The sequence below is a fragment of the Mobula hypostoma genome, chromosome 2 (genome assembly GCF_963921235.1).
Source record: "Mobula hypostoma chromosome 2, sMobHyp1.1, whole genome shotgun sequence".
Classification (NCBI taxonomy): domain Eukaryota; kingdom Metazoa; phylum Chordata; class Chondrichthyes; order Myliobatiformes; family Myliobatidae; genus Mobula; species Mobula hypostoma.
Window position 1 is genome coordinate 194,478,796 of NC_086098.1, and position 19,730 is coordinate 194,498,525.

The window sequence follows — 19,730 nt, forward strand, 5'->3', positions numbered from 1 at the left end:
CACGAATAAGCCTTCAAATCCAAATTCGATAGAGAACTCACTAATCTCCAGGTTCTTCTCATTCAAATCAAATCAAATCAAGAATTATCATTCAACCATAATACATAGATACAGTCCAACGAAACGGCGCTCCTCTGGGGCCAAGGCACAAAACATACACAGCACGTTCAAAGTAGTGAGCAAAACAACATAGTTACACAAAAAAACACATATATAGTCCAAGACCCTGTCAACATATCCCACAAATTGATGGTACGGTGTACCTGCAGTGCACAGACACACCCAATCCATTTCACCGTTCAAACACGGAAGGGCAGCTCTGACAGGGAGGCCAGTCTCTAACTGACCACGGATGCCACGCTGCACTGCCTCCGGCATCTCCTCACCTGGACTGCAGCAGCAGGCAAGCCTGCGGCTTAAGGCCTAGTCCTCACTACAACCAAGGCTATGCAGCTTCGTCACCTGCCTTCCACCAAACAAGAGAAACAGGCCTGTGGCATCTTACATTATCAATGTCCGACACAGCCTTGCAATCACAAGAGGAACATCGGAGAAAATCACCCTGGCTCATTCATAAAGTAAATTCAGTCTAGATCTCTTTCAGATTGAAACCGCTGGTTGTAATCAAAGCACCCAGAGGAAATTTCATCCCTGCACCTACACTGTGAAAAGCTGGAAGAGTTTTATACATTGCACTGAAATCATTTCTCCTTCTAAACTCAAAGAAAAGGACCCAGTACATAGCAAGAGGAAGGTATGGAGGGTTAGATACTGACCATATTCAATATTCAATACAAACATTCTTTTTTTTAAATAATAAAGGAATCGAGGGCAATGAGGTTAGTACAGAATAGTGGTACTGAGATAAAAAAAAATCAGGAGCCAATTGGCTTACACCTGCTTCTATTTCTTCTGTTCTTATGTAGAAGTTTAGACATAAAATATTAGCTCAATCTGAGACATGTTCATTGGAAGAGATGGCAGTACTAATTGAAAACCAAATACAAGAGTATCAATGATCAACTAAGGAAGTTCTAAAGTTAATGATCTTTGAGCAGCATAAGCTAAATGAGAAACAAGAACAGAACATTCAACAACTCAAAAGTCAGATCAACATGATATGAGCTATTAGTACAGTAGCTATCTGTTTTAGCTTTAAAGTCTGAAGGTAACTATCCTGTGGCTGACTATAATTCTGTGTGCCGATTCACATCTTTAACAGCTAGAGGAGCAGTGTCTGATTTTTGTGACAATTATCCGTAGGAATGATAGAGTCTCAGTAGTGGAATTGGACTCATTACAGCCCGGCTGATGTATCTTTCCTGTTGTGGAATGTGTAGAATGCCATCACTTTTTCAAACCAACGTTTTCACTGTTTAGATCAAGTCATTCTTCAGGTTTGCACTAAACACATCTTGCCAAATTACTTCTAAAGATTTCTGTTTTGATTTTGAAGCCATGTGCATGAAAATGACACAAACAAGCTCTGTGTTTATCTTCAGTATATCAATCATCATATTAGGTCCATGCCTTCTGCAGCCATATTTTCAACAGGATCACATGCGAAATATTACATCCAATTGTCTGACAACAGAGCATACAGACACAGCTGTTCAGTTTGCCCAAGCTTAAAAAAGGACTCATGGAAACAACCGGTCAATTCAGTCATTAGTTGTAAAAGTGCTATCATTTCACCTAAGAGGCCACTAATGTAAATACATCAGTAGTTTGGATGAAGAGTCGTTTAAGAAACAACTTTTGATTAATTTACATATAATCCATTGGCAATCAATAGGCTGCACTCTCAACCCATTCTGAACTGAACAGCAATGAATTACAGTAAGTTTCTGACTAAACTTGGGAATTTGCACATCACAATCCATCTTATGGTAAGCCCAATCATGTTTTAGAAGGAACACACACAAAATGCTAGAGGAACTCAGCAGGCCAGGCAGCATCTATGGAAAAGAGTAAACAGTCGATGTTTTGGGAAGATCTTGGCCTGAAATGTCAACTGTTTACTCTTCTCCATGCTGATGAAGAGTTTCGGCCTGAAACTTTGGATCTTGCTTAATTCATCATTGATATTCTTGTATGTGTTGTTTGGATTTCCAGCATCTGCAGTTTTTCTCGTCTATTTCATAGAAGGACCTGTTGTCATTGAATCTACACCTTCCATATTGCGGTAATGGTCACTGAAAATCAAGACTGTAGATGTAGCTGGTTGTCAATCAAGTATTTGACCCTCCATATTCACTAGTATCACAATTACCAATTGTCAGTCTGACCATTATATTGCAAATGTTGCTCTGCTCTTTGGGAAGAGTACAAAGTACACTCAATATTCTATCCATTCAAGATCATGATATGTGACTCAACCCAAAAGTGTAAGCATGTCTAATTAAGACAGGAATAATGAAAAGTAGTGTGCTGACCAAACAGGAGGCAATTATTGATTGTGGCAGACCTGATTTGACTGGGAAGCAGAAATTGTAAGATGATCAAGATTTCTGATGTGCTCACTGTTTGCATGACCAAGAGAGCTTACCAGTTCTAGTTGTTCAACCACAAGATACCAGAGGTTTTAGCATTAAACCTCAGGCAAAAGGCATTTTTCACCACTTCAAAACATCATTGTGGCTGAATGCGCAGTGGGAGAAAGAAAGGAACGGAAATGAAAATTAAAATAAACTTGAAATACCACTGCTCTTCTTCCTAATCTGCCACCTTAAGGACTTTTACACCTCCGATAATTTTGTTCAATTGAGGAACTAGTCATAGAAATCTCTGAGATGTCTTTTTGTTATTGACAGCATAGCTCATTGTCCATGACCATATTGATATCCGGTCTTACCGTAATCACACATGCAGTGAAGTTTGCAGTTTACTCCTTTACCATAAACGTATTACTCCTCCTCTGATGGGAAATCCCTCCTGTACAAGTTGTTAGTGTCATAACTGTCTGATGCTTTTCAGGGAAGACAGACAATTCATGTTGTTGTGGGGTCACCATTCCCAGACTGGGTGCAAGAACAACAAACACTCCACCATTTGAGACCACAAAAGCCACCGTTACCAACTGATTGGATATACTACTTCCAGATCATAGCTTAGTGTCAAGAAACAATGCTCATTGGTACTGGCAACCACCCTTTATCTCCACGGACAAGAGCTTAAGTCTGTTTTTATGTTCCATTTGTCTTACAAAACATTATATCTCTTTCACTTATAAGATGCAGGATTTCATTATAACATCTCATGAACAAAGATGTCACAAGTAGTATGGTGACCCAAAGCATCAACTCAAAAAAAGAATACTTATGTACACTGCTGTTCGTCCTATCTATGGACTAATTTAAGTCAGGCCTTTATCTAGCCTACTGCAGTTCTCAACTTCAGTTGATTTTTGTCCCGAGATTCTTCAGAGTTAATGGCGTACTGCTTTCTATCAAGAACACCTTGTGCACATCCTAGAACCATTTAAAACATCTGCATGATATTCTCTTCCACAGAACTTGGAACAGAACTTGTCCCCAGAAGTTTAGGGTCAGGCACATTAACAATAAAGTCTCTAAAACAAAACAAACTGAGCACAACTAAGAGCTCAAAAGCAAGGATTGAGGTCTGGTATAGGGAACTGATGTTGGTTAGCTTATCTTTCCAGTGAATTTAGAGCAGTTGATGGATATCACTAGTGGTATCTTCTCTGTTCCAAAGGAATGTGCTTACTGTATGTATTGAGGCTGTGCTCTCTGGTCCCAGACTCTCTCACTACTGGAAATATCCTCTTCACATCTATTCTGTACATACCTTTCAATATTTGCTAAGTTTCAATGAAATCAACTCTTATTTTTCTAAACTCCAGTGAGTACAGGCCCAGAGCCATCAAACACTTCACACGTTAACTCTTTCATTCCCAGCATCTTATATACCTCTTTTGGACCTGCTTTTAGCGAAGATTGATACGTTCTTGATTAGTTAGGGTGTCAAAGGTTACAAGGAAAAGGCAGGAGAATGGGGTTGAGAAGGATGATAGATCAGCATAATGGAATGGCAGTGCAGACTCAACGGGCCAAACAGCCCCATTCTGCTCTTAATAGCCTCTCTAATACTAGCACATCGTTTCTTGGATCAGGAGCCCAAAACTGCTCATAATACTCCAAATGTAGTTTGACCAATACCTTATAAAGCTTCAGAGTTATATCCTTGGAAGTGTGATTTCTCAAACTTCCAGTAATGGCCCAAAACATTGACTGTACTCTTTTCCATAGATGCTGCCAGGCCTGCTGAGTTCTTCTAGCATTTTGTGTGTGTTGGTAGCATTATACCCTTCCTTTTATATTCTAGTCCTCTTGAAATGAATGCGAGCATTGCATCTGCCTTATGTGTGGTTCAACAATACAGAGGAAGAGAAAGATTTAGTCATAGAAACCTGACTGACACCATGAAACCCAACTTAATAGCTAAAGTGGATCAAGAAGGAGAATCTGCCACTATCTGTACAGTGATTTAGGGTATTCTGTCTGCAGGAGTATCTTCTGTTCCCTCTCCACACACACACACACACACACACACACACACACACACACACACACACACACAGAGTTAGAACTGGAACCAAAGAAATTGTTGAGTATCTATAATCAAGAGGTGATTAGAAATATGGGTTGCGGTTTGAGCACAATGATCGTCAGAGGGCCTCAAACTCTAATCCTCAAACTGTGTTTTTGGTGGGAAAAAAGAAGCTTTGATAAATTGGAACAATGCTGAACCAAGTCAGTAGCAGATACTCAACATCAACCCTAACCTGAAAGTGATGTAGCTTTCAGAGTAGCTGGTGCTCATTTTTTTTGACAAATTTCTATTCTGTAAAGCACAGCAGCTCAATAAAAAGGCATGTCCATCCTGTGCCATGTGGGAAGATGTAAACACTTGGCTAGGAAGTATCTCCAGCTTGAAATCTAACCTTCAACGAAGCAACAGTGGCTGGAATTAGTATAAAATTTCCAAGTTTGCTGATGACATGAAATGAAGTCTCATGATTTCAAACCCTTCATAATTTTGTATCCTTCTTCTGCCCATTACACTGCTGCCATTTAGAGCAGTAATGAAGGCACTCTATCTCTGGTGACATAAACAGCTTCCTTCCTTGCATCAGTAGCTTTCTCTCAGTTTACTGTCAGTCATGCAAGTCCTGGGTAGAGCCTCAGGAATACTGTCACACACAGATGTAGAAGGATTGTTCATTGCTGTTTCCGTAACAGTTTTGTTCGACCAGTCTGTGTTGTTATCCATGAGCTGAACCCCCTGAACCTCCTAATTTTGTTTACCTCTATCAACTCCCCTCTCAATCTTCTACATTCCAAGGAATAAAGTCCCATCTTATTCAATATTTCTATATAACTCAGATCCTCCAGACCCAGCAACATCCTTTTAAATCTTCTCTATATGCTTTCAATCTTATTTACATCTTTCCTATAGGCAGGTGAGCAAAACTACACACAATACTCCAAATTAGGCCTCATCAATGTCTTATACAACTTTAACAAAACATACCATCTCCTGTACTCAGTACTCTTAATTTATGAAGGCCAATGTGCCAAAAGCTTTGTTTACAACCCAATCAACCCTATTCATTTTCAATGAATTATGGACCTATATTCCCACACTCCTCAGTGCCCTACCATTCACTGTGTAAGACCTACCCAGGTTGGTTCCACCAATGCAACACCTCGCATGTGTCTGCATTAAATTCTATCTGCCATTTTTCAGCCCATTTTTCCAGCTGGTCCAGATTGTACTGCAAGCCACGATAGCCTTCCTCACTGTCCATTACACCCCCAATCTTGGTGTCATCTGCAAATCTGCTAATCCAGTTAACCACATTCTTATTCAGATCATTGATATAGCTAACAACAACAACGGATTCAGCACTGAACCCCGCAGCAGTCCACTGGTTAAAGGCCTCCATTCCCTGGCTTCTCCCACGAAACCAAAGTCTAATCCAATTTACTACCTCATCTTGAATGCCAAGCGACTGAACCTTCTTGACCAATCTCCCAAACGGGACCTTGTCAAATGCCTTGCTAAAGTCCATCCAGTCAACATCCACTGCCTTGCCTCAACAACTTTCCTGATAACTTATTTGAAAGACTCTATTTTGAAATTATCTCTATGGATGGCACGTAAAGCAATTTTTACTGTATCTCAGTACATACGACAATAATAAACTAATTAGCAATTATCCTGTTAGTGGAAAAGCCAAGATCAGACAAATCAATGCGGGAACAGGAATTAACGTGAATGGAGTTAAGATAACTTAGTGTACATCTGAGATGACCACACATCTCAACCACAAACACAGACACTGGTGCTGAGCTTTACTAATAATCTGTAGCCACCAGTATTTCTTTATATCTTTATACATGGTCTATCAAGTTCCATGGTGTCAATGCTACCAGAGCAATTGTCTCAAAAATCCAGTCACATGGTTTCAATTTTGACTTCTGGTGTTCCATGAAGTTTGCACCAACCTCCTTTTGTACTCCTTTATGACTTTCTGATCCTCTGACTTTTCTGTTAATAAATTCACTTTCAACTGTTACATCATTAGCAGTTGCATCTTTACCTACCACATTCAGTCTGGGTCTTATGCACTTCCAGACCACGATTAAATACCATCTCTTTGCAAACTCGCTTTGGATAATTTTCTGCTTTAATCTTTTTGTATAAATGCAAGTTTATATTTTTTATTTATTGAGATACAGCATAGAATAGGTCCTTCCAACCCTTTGAGCTGTGCTGCGCAACAACCCCCCACCCCATTTAACCCTAAGCTAATCACAGGACAATTTACAACGTACAATTAACCTACCAAATGACACATCTTTAGACTGTGGGAGGAAACCGGAGCACCCAGAGGAAACCCACACTGCCACGAAGAGAATGTACAAAGTCTTTAAAGGCAACGGTGAACGATTCCTGCTGCAATTCATAATAACTTGTAATTCTACAATCTTGGCTATAAATAAAACTACTAGATGTTTTGAGGTCAACTTTATCTGGACATTGAAATTAGTGTTTTTTTTATTTCTCCCAAAACACTTCCTAAATTCTGTGCTAAATCACTTTTTTTTTGTATTTCAAGGTGTTTTATCTTGCTTGTGTAAACAATAAAACCAAAGCAAATAGGATAACACAACAATTAACAATTAGTATATCATCTGCGTTGACTTTGAATTGCAATTGGGCAGTTAAAATTTTAAAAAATCAAGCATTTTGCAATAAATTGATTATTTACAATGAAAATGCTAAATGCATCCCATGAGCTGGATCAAAATCACAAATAATAAATAGTTGTGAAATTGATTTCCACTTTTGTTACAAAAATATCAGTACTGTATTTCTCAAAGAAACAATTAAAATTGATACATTGACAAGTAAACTAAATTAATCTAGTCTACTGCTTAGAGAACTTGTAATAACTATATGATTGTAAATCCAGTCTCTGTAAACTTCAGCCCAACCAAAAATCTGGTCAGCGCCATATCCTGCACTAACTGTCCATAATTTATATTAACTTCCGGCTGCACCAAATTCTCAATTCAAAATGTTTATCCATCTATTAAAATAATTTCTTGATATCCATATCTATACTTCTTCCTTCATCGGAAAGGCAGCCAAACTAATCAAGAAAATCCTCCACCCTGGGAATTCGCTGTTCTTCCTCCCTCCCTTGGGCAGAAGATACATGAAAGCATGTACCATCAGGCCCAAGGACAGCTTCTATATCGCTGTTAGAGGAAGATTGAATGGCACTCTGGTACAACAGGATGGACTCTTGACCTCACAATATACCTCTACTTGGGTTTGCACTTTACTGTCTGCCTGCATTGCACTTTATATTCTCTACATTCTGCATTGAATTATTCTTTTCCCTTGAACCACCTTGATGTACTACATGTGACAATAATAAACCAATTCCCATTTTCCCATTTCTATAATCTCTCCAAGACCCTACAACATCAAAGAACTGTGCATCTCTTTCTTTGTCTCACATTTCATCATTATAACTTAAATTCCCAAGGTTCACTCCGAAATTCCCGAGGTTCACTACCTTTGTTCAAAAAAGGTAGTAGGGATAGTCCGGGTAATTATAGACCAGTGAGCCTTATGTCTGTGGTAGGAAAGCTGTTGGAAAAGATCCTTAGACTTAGGATCTATGGGCATTTAGAGAATCATGGTCTGATCAAGGACAGTCAGCATGGCTTTGTGAAGGGCAGATCGTGTCCAACAAGCCTGATAGAGTTCTTTGGGGAGGTGACCAGGCATATCGATGAGGGTTGTGCACTAGATGTGATCTATATGTATTTTAGTAAGGCATTTGACAAGGTTCCACACAGTAGGCTTATTCAGAAAGTCAGAAGGCATGGGATCCAGGGAAGTTTGACCAGGTGGATTCAAAATTGGCTTGCCTGCAGAAGGCAGAGGGTCGTGGTAGAGGGAGTACATACGGATTGGAGGATTGTGATTAGTGGTGTCCCACAAGGATCAGTTCTGGGACCTCAACTTTTCGTGATTTTTATTAACGACCTGGATGTAGTGGTAGAAGGGTGGCTTGGCAAGTTTGCAGACGACACAAAGGTTGGTGGTGTTGTAGATAGTGTAGAGGATTGTCAAAGATTGCAGAGAGACACTGATAGGTTGCAGAAGTGGGCTGAGAAGTGGCAGATGGAGTTCAACCCGGAGAAGTGTGAGCTGGTACACTTTGGAAGGACAAACTCCAAGGCAGAGTACAAAGTAAATGGCAGGATACTTGGTAGTGTGGAGGAGCAGAGGGATCTGGGGGTACATGTCCACAGATCCCTGAAAGTTGCCTCACAGGTAGATAGAGTAGTTAAGAAAGTTTATGGGGTGTTAGCTTTCATAAGTCGAGGGATAGAGTTTAAGAGTTGCGATGTAATGACGCAGCTCTATAAAACTCTGGTTAGGCCACACTTGGAGTATTGTGTCCAGTTCTGGTCGCCTCACTATAGGAAGGATGTGGAAGCATTGGAAAGGGTACAGAGGAGATTTACCAGGATGCTGCCTGGTTTAGAGAGTATGCATTATGATCAGAGATTAAGGGAGCTAGGGCTTTACTCTTTGGAGAGAAGGAGGATGAGAGGAGACATGATAGAGGTATACAAGATATTAAGAGGAACAGATAAGAGTGGATAGCCAGTGCCTCTTCCCCAGGGCACCACTGCTCAATACAACGGGACATGGCTTTAAGGTAAGGGGTGGGAAGTTCAAGTGGGATATTAGAGGAAGGTTTTTTCACTCAGAGAGTGGTTGGTGCGTGGAATACACTGCCTGAATCAGTGGTGGAGGCAGATACATTAGTGAAATTTAAGAGACTACTAGACAGGTATATGGAGGAATTTAAGGTGGGGGTTATATGGGAGGCAGGGTTTGAGGGTCAGCACAACAATGTGGGCCGAAGGGCCTGTACTGTGTTGTACTATTCTATGTTCTATGTTTTATGAAATTTAACCCTTAAAATGCTCTCAATCTCAATACTCTTGAAAAAGTGACCTAAGTTTCAAACTGAGACTTATTTTCTTTAGCTAACATGTTTCTGACTGATTTGTTATTGCGTTATCGAGATGTGACATCAGTGACAACAGTGAGATATTAATACTTCATTTTATCAGTTAATATGACTAAATTTGCAAATGAGTAGTAACAAAAATATAACCAAGAACTACGTAGGCGTTTATTTTAAATAATTAACTTCATATTTTTACAGAAAGTTTTAGAAAATAATAACTACTTTAAGGAATAATTTCTAGCATTAAGTTGGATGTTTGGTGAGAACTTTTAGTTGAGAAAATATCAACAGAGCTGAAGTAATGAAGTAATGTGAAGTTCACTCCAGCAAAGTTATGCTATAAATGGAACACAAATTAAACTGCAGGAAAAACTCAGGAGATCAGGCAGCATCCATGGAAATGAAAGGGATGTGTCAATATCTCAGGTTGAGATCCTGCAGCTCTGAGCTGGGGTAGGAGGGGGAGGGGAGTGAGGTGGGGGGAGGGGGTAAAGGAAAGATGACCAGTATGTAGTAGTACAGGGAGCAATGGGATATAGAGGGGATTTATATTGTAAATGATTTTGTTATTCATTTTAAATCAATAAATTACCAAAGATACTAAAACTTGAAAGTGAAGTGATATAATTATTTTAATCAATATTAATCAGATGCAACAAGTTCTGATTTCTTGCAATCCTAGAAGGAATTCTTATAACATCAATTCTTCTTCAGATGAACGAGCCTCTTGATTAGTCAGAAATAAGCAATGGAGAGATTCAGGCATTACACAACCTACTAGTGAGACTAAAGCTGCTGCAACACAAATTGTGCAATCAAACATAAAATTTTTATGTTGGAGAAATTATGTAAATGATTTAACATGATGGATTATACATCTGAAATGACAAACAGGTCCATTTTTGCTTTCACGCTGCCAATACCAGCTCTATCATGGGCAGTAGCCTCCACAACATCAAGGACACCTTCAAAAGGCGATGCCTCAGAAAAGGTGGCATCCATTATTAAGCATCCTTACCACCTTTACCACATGCTCTCTTCTTGTTGCACACACATTCAACATTGCAGGAACAGCTTCTTCCCTTCACACACCAGATTTCTGAATGGAAAATGAACCCATATACACTACTCCACTATTTTTTTCTTCTGTTAGAGTAATTTAGTTTTTTTTACTATTATGTATTGCAATGTGCAGCTGCAAAACAACATATTTCATGACTTTTGATTATTTTTATAGCAAAAAGCTAATAAAGTGAAAAGAAATTGGTTAAAAATGAAATCATGTCAATACAAAACAAGGAGGGCAGATCTTAGAAATCTAAAAGAAAAGCCAAACAAAAATACTAGCAACATTTAACAAGTCAGGCAGTATTTAAACACTTTTAAAGAAAATTAACTGATATGTTCATTCCAAAGACATATTTTAACTTCTAAGTACTGATAATTGAATTAAAATTGACTTCTTAACTTTGTTCTATCATTTTTGTCTACACAATGGATATTATATGGAAGAAGCTGGCTTGTACAAATCTTTGAGCACTGTATATTATAAATAGCTTATGCACTAAAATCTTTTCAGTTTCTTTTATTTCAGTTTCCTCAGAATATCTGGCTCAGCACTTCCTTCATTTTGCTCAATGCTATCAGTATCTTTCGTTCTTACAAGATAGAAAATTAAAAAAAACAAATCTACTTACAGAAAATATTTTAAAGTATAGTGGAAATGAAATTCTATGTCTCTGGAAACATTGCCAATAAGAAGTTGGTGTCTCTTTCATCATAATGCTGTTACACCCAAGTGCTGTAATACTTTTTACAGAATTGACCAACATGATCATGTGACACTGGTTATCCCTCCTGCTTTTCTGAGACAATAATTGTCTTTGGTTACAAGGAACAACTTTTAGTTAATATGTTTCTTTAGCGGAGACAGAGTTAGCAAATATTGTGTACTCATTTGGAAAATGCAGGCTAGATTTGCCACATCTAAAGAAATCAACAGATTTCTGTTTACGTATCATTTGATTACCAAAAACATCTAACAGCTAATGAAGCTATTCTGAAGCTTAGTCACCATTGCAATGTAAGAAACAAGTAACTAATTTTCACATAAAAAACTTCCACAGTCAGCAATATTTGAATCCATGTCTCACTGTTGCCCAACACATTAGATAACACTGCTTTTTCTCCAAGATAGTATGAAGGGATCTTCTTTGTTCAGTTTAAAAACAATTCAACATTTCAAATGAAAATGCAACACACATCAAAGTTGCTGGTGAACGCAGCAGGCCAGGCAGCATCTGTAGGAAGAGGTGCAGTCGACGTTTCAGGCCGAGACCCTTCGTCCTGACGAAGGGTCTCGGCCTGAAACGTTGACTGCACCTCTTCCTACAGATGCTGCCTGGCCTGCTGCGTTCACCAGCAGTCCTGATGAAGGGTCTCGGCCTGAAACGTCGACTGCACCTCTTCCTACAGATGCTGCCTGGCCTGCTGCGTTCACCAGCAACTTTGATGTGTGTTGCTTGAATTTCCAGCATCTGCAGAATTCCTGTTGTTTGCGTTTCAAATGAAAGTTGCAGCTTTCACAATGTAGTTGCAAGTTTGGTGATAGCTGGCTGACCTATGGCAGAAATGACCAATTTAATATTAACAGAGGGAGTGAATTATCTGAAGCTGTTTTTGAAAATGAACCACCAAGGATCTGACGTGCCCAGAGGCAAGATCGATCGGAGTGGTGGTGGAATGTAAAATTAAAGTGACAGGTAAGTGGAAACTGCAGACTGAGTGACGGTGTTCCACAAAGCAGTCAGCTAATCTGCATTTTGTTTCTCCAGTGTGGGGGATAACATTGTGAATGCCAAATGCAACACACTTTCCCAGTGCAGATGAAATGTCGGCAACCTAAAATATTAAATCTGATTTTCTTTCCACAGATGCTGCCTGAATTGTTGAATGTTTCCAGCATTTTCTGCTTTTATTTTCAGATTGATATCATCAGCAGTTTGTTTTTGATTTTCACCTTTTATTAACATCCTAACTGATCAGACTACAACCTCAAAACTGTTATGTCAGATGTCGGATAAACTATTATGTTGGATAACCTTTCACCCTGTGGCTTATCAAGAACCTATCTAAACCTGCCTCAAAACTACTCAAAACCACTGCTTCCGTTGACATTGAAGGAGCAGTTTTACAGAGTCTTGAAAAGGTGACTTCTTGATTTTAAACAGTGACCACTATTTCTAGATTTTCAAAGTTCAAAATTTATTATGGAAGCATGTACACAGTATACAACCTTGAGATTCACCTTTTCGCAGGCAGCCACAAGACAAAGTAACACAAAAGAATCCATGAAAATCTCACACAACAAAGACTAACAAATGTCCAATATGCTATAAAAGAACAATCATACAACTAATAAAAAAGTAAACACAATACACAGAACATGAACTGCAGAGTCCCAGAAAGTGAATCTACAGTCACGAAGCCAGTTCAGCACTAAGATTTCCAAGCAAGAGAAAACATCCACTCCATAGACACTGTGTTACGACCCCACCAAGGTAAGCAAAGTAACCATTATCTGCAATATATATCTTTTCATCTCATCCTCACATTGTGAGCATTTATAATTACAATTCAATTAAGAAGCAATCAGACCAACAATAATCCTAAAAAAGGGATACAACACATGGCATATACCATTTGGGAATGCTTGATAGCAGTCCATATTGTACAATCAGACGCAATACTGGTTACCAGAGTGTTCTCAAGTAAACGTTGAATGTGTATTTAAAACAGCTACAGCTGGCAAATTAGCACCCTGGACTCACCATCCAACCATGGAACACCAGGAAACAGAAGTCCACCAATTTATGGCTGCACTGGATGGGCAAATGAAAATTCTCCTGTTCACAGGGAAGCTCTGAGGTCCTAGGCTAGGTCACAGGCTTTATGAAGATAGTAGTTATGAGCATGCAGGGGTGGGGAAGGTGAATAGCAGCAGTCAACAGAGTGAGCAATCAGTAGCTGGTCAGTGGGGGCAGGTTGGGCTGATGGTAGGATCACTGAGAGCAAAGTGTAGGTGCTAATAGTGAATAATGGGAAGGAAGCTTAGAGAGCTTCTGGGGATATAGCCGAAGAAGGCAGTTATTGTAAGAAGGACATGGGGGGGAATGAGAGCTCAAAGGGGGAAGAAATCAGAGTGCCAAGAAAAAGATGTGGACGCAAGTGTCTGTTTATATTTGCTCATCTGCACAGACTGGTCTCCAGTCTCCTTGTTGGTTCAATAACTAGGAGGCCCAACTGAAGATCAGGATCTTTTCAGAATAGACCTCTCGTCGCTGGTATGCAGCGACCACCATTCCTAAAGAAATTCCCGCACAGGTAGTCATCTCAGAACTCTTATTAAAACCAATCATACTCAATTTTGAAGGATTGTCTAAACAGAACACTCGATACTACAGGAATTTGTAGTACTGTATCATAAATCTGCGTTGGATCTTTTCAGCATCTAAGTGAAGAACTATAATTTCTATTGAGGTTTTCACCTACGAGGCATAATATTTTAGCTGGCATATATTAATCTCATTTTTCACAACCTGCTTATTTGATTTGCAGCAAATGAAGGAAAATTGCGTTTTACAGCAGCAAGCATGGGACGATTCGGATTATAAATGGACACTTCAAAACGCTCCTGTGACATGTCGCTCAGGATGCAAGCGGAGCACGCGATCCGAGAGATTGAACGGGTAGTGCGAATGTACTCCAATGCATTAAGTGCAAGAAGCGCTGCGGAGCCTGGTGCAAAAGCGACGAAAAGGGTCTACTGAGGGTGGTCTGAATCCCCGACCTGCAGCCGAGGTTCCCTACATCGACCCGCAACCATTCACGCGGGAGGCGCGCAGGGTCTCCGCCACCAAGTCTCAGCCACAGGTACGGGAGGCACGTATGTCGACAGCTGCGCGTGGCGCGGGATTCCTGACACCGAGCTGGGACAACAGATGCGGGAGGCATGCAGGGACCTCGGTAGCCACAGGTGCAGGAGGTGCGGACTCCCTGACACGGAGCTGGGGCCACAGATGCGAGACGCGGGCTGCTTTGACAGATGCGGGTGTACAGGTGTGGGAAGCACCCGGTGCCTAACACCGAGCAACAACCAAAGGCGCGGGAGGGTGCGCCTCCCTACATCTGTCTGCAGCCCCGGCTCGGGTGCGGGAGGCGCGTGGGACTCCGGCAGCGAGAAGCAACAGGGAGCAGAAAGCTTCAGAGCATGCAAAGTGCAGCAACTCAGCAATCCGAAGCGTTCCCCCTGTAACTTGACACAACGTCGATTCGTCAATTTCAGTTGTCAGACTGAGAAAACTGAGGGCAAAAAAAATTACAGCGAATGGCAAATGGCCGCGATTTTCAAACCAAAAATTGGTGCTGTTTCAGTCCACGAACACGGAGCAACTGCACACGCGAGCCTTCAACATTTCACGATGCCAGGTTACAAAGCACAAGAAATGTTACATGAAGCACAACATCATCAGAAAACTGGTAAAGGTTCACTACAACACCGCGCTTGGCTTTTCCTTTGAAGTATCATTTTTATAACTGGTCATACAGACGCCTGAACAGATTATTTGCTGCTACTATTGAGTGGAATTGAGCCGCACGACAAAAGGAAGACTTATGCAGCATATACATCTCTTACACTGTGCGTGCAAAAGTCCCCTCCAGAAAACACACCCGAACAGATCAGCGAACAACCATGAGGATAATACTCACGGATTTTTCATTAAAATTCGTAGTATCACTCGTTTCTTTTACTAAAGCACAATCCGTTTCTTTAAGTCTCGGATCGATACCCAGGGCAGCTGGCACGAAGCCGCTGCGCATGCGCCTCAACTCTATGGACTAACTCGCAATTGGTACGGCTCCGCGTCAAAGGGAGGGAGAGAGAGAGAGAGAGAGAGAGAGAGAGAGAGAGAAAGAACGAACGGGGTGAGGGGTCGCTTGCTGTCAAACCGCAGCAACTTGTGGTGTGTCCGCACTTCCTCGCGTAAAGCTTGCATCACCCACGCCCTAAACTAGGTTTCGTGCACCCTCGAAGTCAGTTTAATTCCCTTTTTTAAAAGTAAACGTACGAACTAGTTTATTGCAGTTCTGAGAAATATTGCAATTCTTTAAGATGTTAAGGAAGGAAAGGTTTCGGTTTGCTGGCGCAGCTGATTTCAGCATCAACTGACATTCTGCTGTGGGTACCAGCAAAGTGAAAGCAAATTTAACTAAAAACAGCAGAAAATGTGAAATACTGGAACGCTAGATTTCACCCAACTTCTATTGTGTGCAAAGTTTCTCTTTGATGGCAAAATATAATTAAAAAATAATCAAAATGAATATTAAATGAAACAAGCGTTACTGATACTGAATATTGATGAATTTAAATATTTGTTTTTCCTTACATGTCGTTATGAATATATTTGCTTTATTTGGGCAGAACGAACTAATCGGAATTCCGTGTCTATATCAACATAAAAAGGTCAAATACCTCGCCAAACAATTTATAAATGGCATCAACCCTCAATATAATAAACGATAAGGATATATTGTAGATGTTTATTGTTTCCCCTAAATCTAACAGTGTGTAAAGTGATTGTTCTTTTTTACCAGTGTCTGTTTCAAATGCGGTAGAGACTAGCTCCTGCCGACGCTGGAAATAGTGTAGTAGATTAAGAAGCATTTATTAAGAGATAACCAGTTATCCTTTCAGGTCCAAATGAGTGAATCTATATGTCTAAGTATTACTGTTTTAATTTGTTTGAGGAAAATGCTCGCGGAATTTAATTAGTTTGTGTGCTTACAATGGATTGTTAGCACAATACTTTTGTATCGATATTTTTTAAAGTTTAGCCAGTTTACTGTTAATTCTGCTTACATGGCTGTGCTCACACGGTGAGGAAAATCCAGTTTCTGCGCTGTGGGGACAGCCGCTTCCATTATCAACAAACAAGTGTTGCGTGCTGGCGATTTGATCTCTCGGAATTGTTATTTTTAAAAGTACTTTTGCTTCGCAAATAATGGTTGCACGTTATTCAAGTAGAGAGATGCATGTAGTTTCCGATTAGCACGGAATGTATCGGTTATTCTGTGCTGAGTACTTCTATAAGCTGTACCTGCGTTCTTATTTTAAAATCTCCTTTCACACATAAAGTGTTATTTTTAAACTGTATATGTTCTTCCAAGTCAATAAAGTTTAAAAATTGATTTCTAGGCTAACTAAGTGCATTCAAAAGGCACTAATGTATCCGCCTCACGCAAAAAAATGCTGGAAGAACTCAGCAGGACAGACAGCATCTGTGGAAGAGAGTATAGTTGACGCTTCGAGCCGAAACCCTTCGGCAGAACATTTTACGTGTGTTGCTCGGATTTCTAGCATCTACAGATTTTCTCTTGTTAATATACCGGCCTCGTTTTTTTCTCTCTATCATAGCTGAACAAGCATTAGTTGAATTAAATCCCAAATGTACTTAGCAAATACACTTTATGGTTAAAGAACCTTATTTTCAAACTAAGTGCTTTTTTTTTGCCTTTTTTTCCCTCAGATGGTGGCGCCAGACACCACAGTTAAAACCCTGAAACCAATTAACCAAAGACGATTCGATACTCCAAATATTTCAGAGCTAAATCGTAATGCTATTTTCCCACTTTCTTGGTCGGTCTTATGATTAGAAAATCAAACGCGCGTGTGTGTTTGGAAAGCGAAAACAGAAATATGTTTACGACATACCTGGATATATGTTTGTGTTAGATTGGTGACTGATGGAGGATCTACTTGTGCGTATGTGTGTCGGAGGGTGGGGAGGAGTATTATGTGCAGCGGAAAGAGAAAAGGTTCTTGTGGGAGAAGACGCTCAATACGTTGTGTAGTTGTGGAATGTGGTTATTGCAAAGATACAGCATTATAGCTGTATGTGAGTACATTAGGTGACGTTAAGCATTGTGTGTGTGGAGGGGCTTTAATTTCTTTCAGTCGTTCACAGGATACGGATGTTGCTTGTAATGATCAGTAGTTAAATATTGTCCATGAACAGAGAAGGCAGCTAAGAGTTAGCACATCGACATTTCTGGCGTCATACCTGGATCAAACTTACTGATAATGATCAATGTTCTTCGTGGAGCACAAGTAACCCCTCATACACACTAGCAGCCGCACCCAAACCCTCTATGCGCATGGTAATGCCTCCATCTCATCCTGTTGCTTCATATATTCAGTGGAAAGGCACACACCAGTAAAAAGTCTTTAAACAAACTTTTGATTTCATTGTATTTCTTACCGACACGTTGTATTCCAGATTTATTTAATTGCCTGAAATTCCCAAGAAACATGGTGGAATTTGAACTCACCATTCGGTAACAACTATCGCGTTCTCTTCTCTCTCTCTCTCTCTCTCTGTCTCTCTCTCTCTCTCTCTCCCTCTCTCCCCCCCCCCCGCACCTCCCTCTCTGTAACAGGATGGGTGGGGTGAGCGTGCCTTGCTGGTTGTGAAAATGAGTGCGACAGGATGAGGTGAAATAATGTGGATGGGAGGTCATTTGTGGGTCAATGTATGCGATGTGCTATTTGTGCTTTTGCTGTGATTTTAAAGTTATGTTTTGGGTTCTGGGGTTTGCTGGCAAGGGCAAATTTATTGTCCATTCCTATTTGAGAGCTAGTGAGTAACCCGCTTGAACTATTGCAGATCTACTGCTGAAGGGACGTGAATAGTGCCGTTAGTTAGAGATTTCTGGTACTTATACCCAGCAATATGAAAGACTCGTGAACATTTCCAAATCAGGATGAGAATGTGATTGAGAAACGATTGAGTTGTTGCTGTTTATGTAAGATTTTATTGTGTGTGTGACTGTGTGAGAGAGATGTGGTAGATTATGTATGTGCTAGTGAATTGAGATTATCGTGAAAGTGTAAGTATAGCCATGCAGGGTTACGACAGGATTGGTGTGAAGATCAAAATTGATATTTACAGAGGAAATATAATTCTAAGACATCTCGAATAAAAATGAAACATCATAGGTTAGAATGCAATCTGGATAGCTGCAAATCTGAATTGAGCTAATGCACATCTCCAACACTTTCTACTTCCTGTAAAGGTTCATGAATGAGATGAACATCTTAGCCTGTCAAAACAGTCAGCTAGCCTCGTGAGCTTCCTAAGTGTTTCTGTAACAAGACTCATTTTACCATGAAAAATCCAAGTTAAAAATAAATATTGACCTCAGGGATGATGAAAAAGCTGTTTGTACAAGCGAACAAGTATAGTCTCTATCAACTTTTAATATTAGACTTGTGATTGCTTTCACATACCATTTTAATTCTCAGATTTACTTATGCTATGAAAATGTCAGCACATTTAAGTGAATTCTAAAAGAGGATTCACTCCAATGTTTGCTTTGTGTAGTGAATAAGAATTGGCTCCCATTTGTGTTGGTTAAAAGTGCTTCGATAGGGGGGGGTAATGATTATGTGGAAGTGGGGACGTACAGGAAGAGAAAGAATGTCATGCTGGAGTTCTACAGAAAAATACTAACAGACAGTAACAATTATGCCTTAACCAATCAGGTTGGAGAATCTTTTTGTCCCACTCTTCAGGATCTCTACTGTACTGGCAAGGTGAACTTTGTCCTTCAGAAAATACCAATGGACTGCCTTTCTGAACTGCTGCAGCTCAATCCGAAGGAGATATTCCTGTAGGACTCCCAGTGAGTCCCGGGGAAGAGTCTTGGTGCAAAACATTGACTGTTTACTGTTTTCCATAGATGCTGCCTGACCGGCTGAGTTCCTCCACCATCTTGTCTGTTGCTTTGTATAACCAGCATCTGCAGGTTTTCTTGTGTTTATGATTCCCATAGTACTATTGGGTAGGCAATTGCAGAATTAGGCTAAGTTATGCTGAAAATACCATAATATATTTTCAATTTAGGATGATGTGTGACAGAAGTTAGTGGTATTTCTATGCCATCTAGTATTGTCCTCAGTGTAGATTAAGTCTTGGAGTGGTCAAGCTAAGTTACCGCAATCCATGTGGTAGATGATGCACTGTGTAACCACTGTATGTTGGTGGTGGATAGGGATCAATCTAGCAGGCAGCTTTGTCCT

General features: G+C 40.1%; 1 protein-coding gene across 5 annotated transcripts in view; it reads right to left on the reverse strand.

The window, feature by feature from the left end:
* The window catches only part of LOC134342774 (regulator of G-protein signaling 20-like), a 145,429-nt gene extending 127,406 nt beyond the window's left edge, over positions 1-18,023 (reverse strand). For 2 of the 5 annotated variants that reach the window (XR_010017092.1, XM_063041334.1), the window contains exon 1: positions 15,362-15,588. Coding sequence is in view for 3 of the 5 variants with exons in the window: in XM_063041334.1 (XP_062897404.1) it covers positions 15,362-15,472 (111 nt within the window). In the remaining 2 variants the exon portion in view is untranslated. Of the gene's footprint in view, positions 1-13,422; positions 13,445-15,361; positions 15,589-17,363; positions 17,383-17,980 lie in introns of those variants that run through there. The other 3 variants (XM_063041335.1, XM_063041338.1, XM_063041336.1) reach the window with 3 other exon arrangements.
* Positions 18,024-19,730: the final 1,707 nt, after the last annotated feature.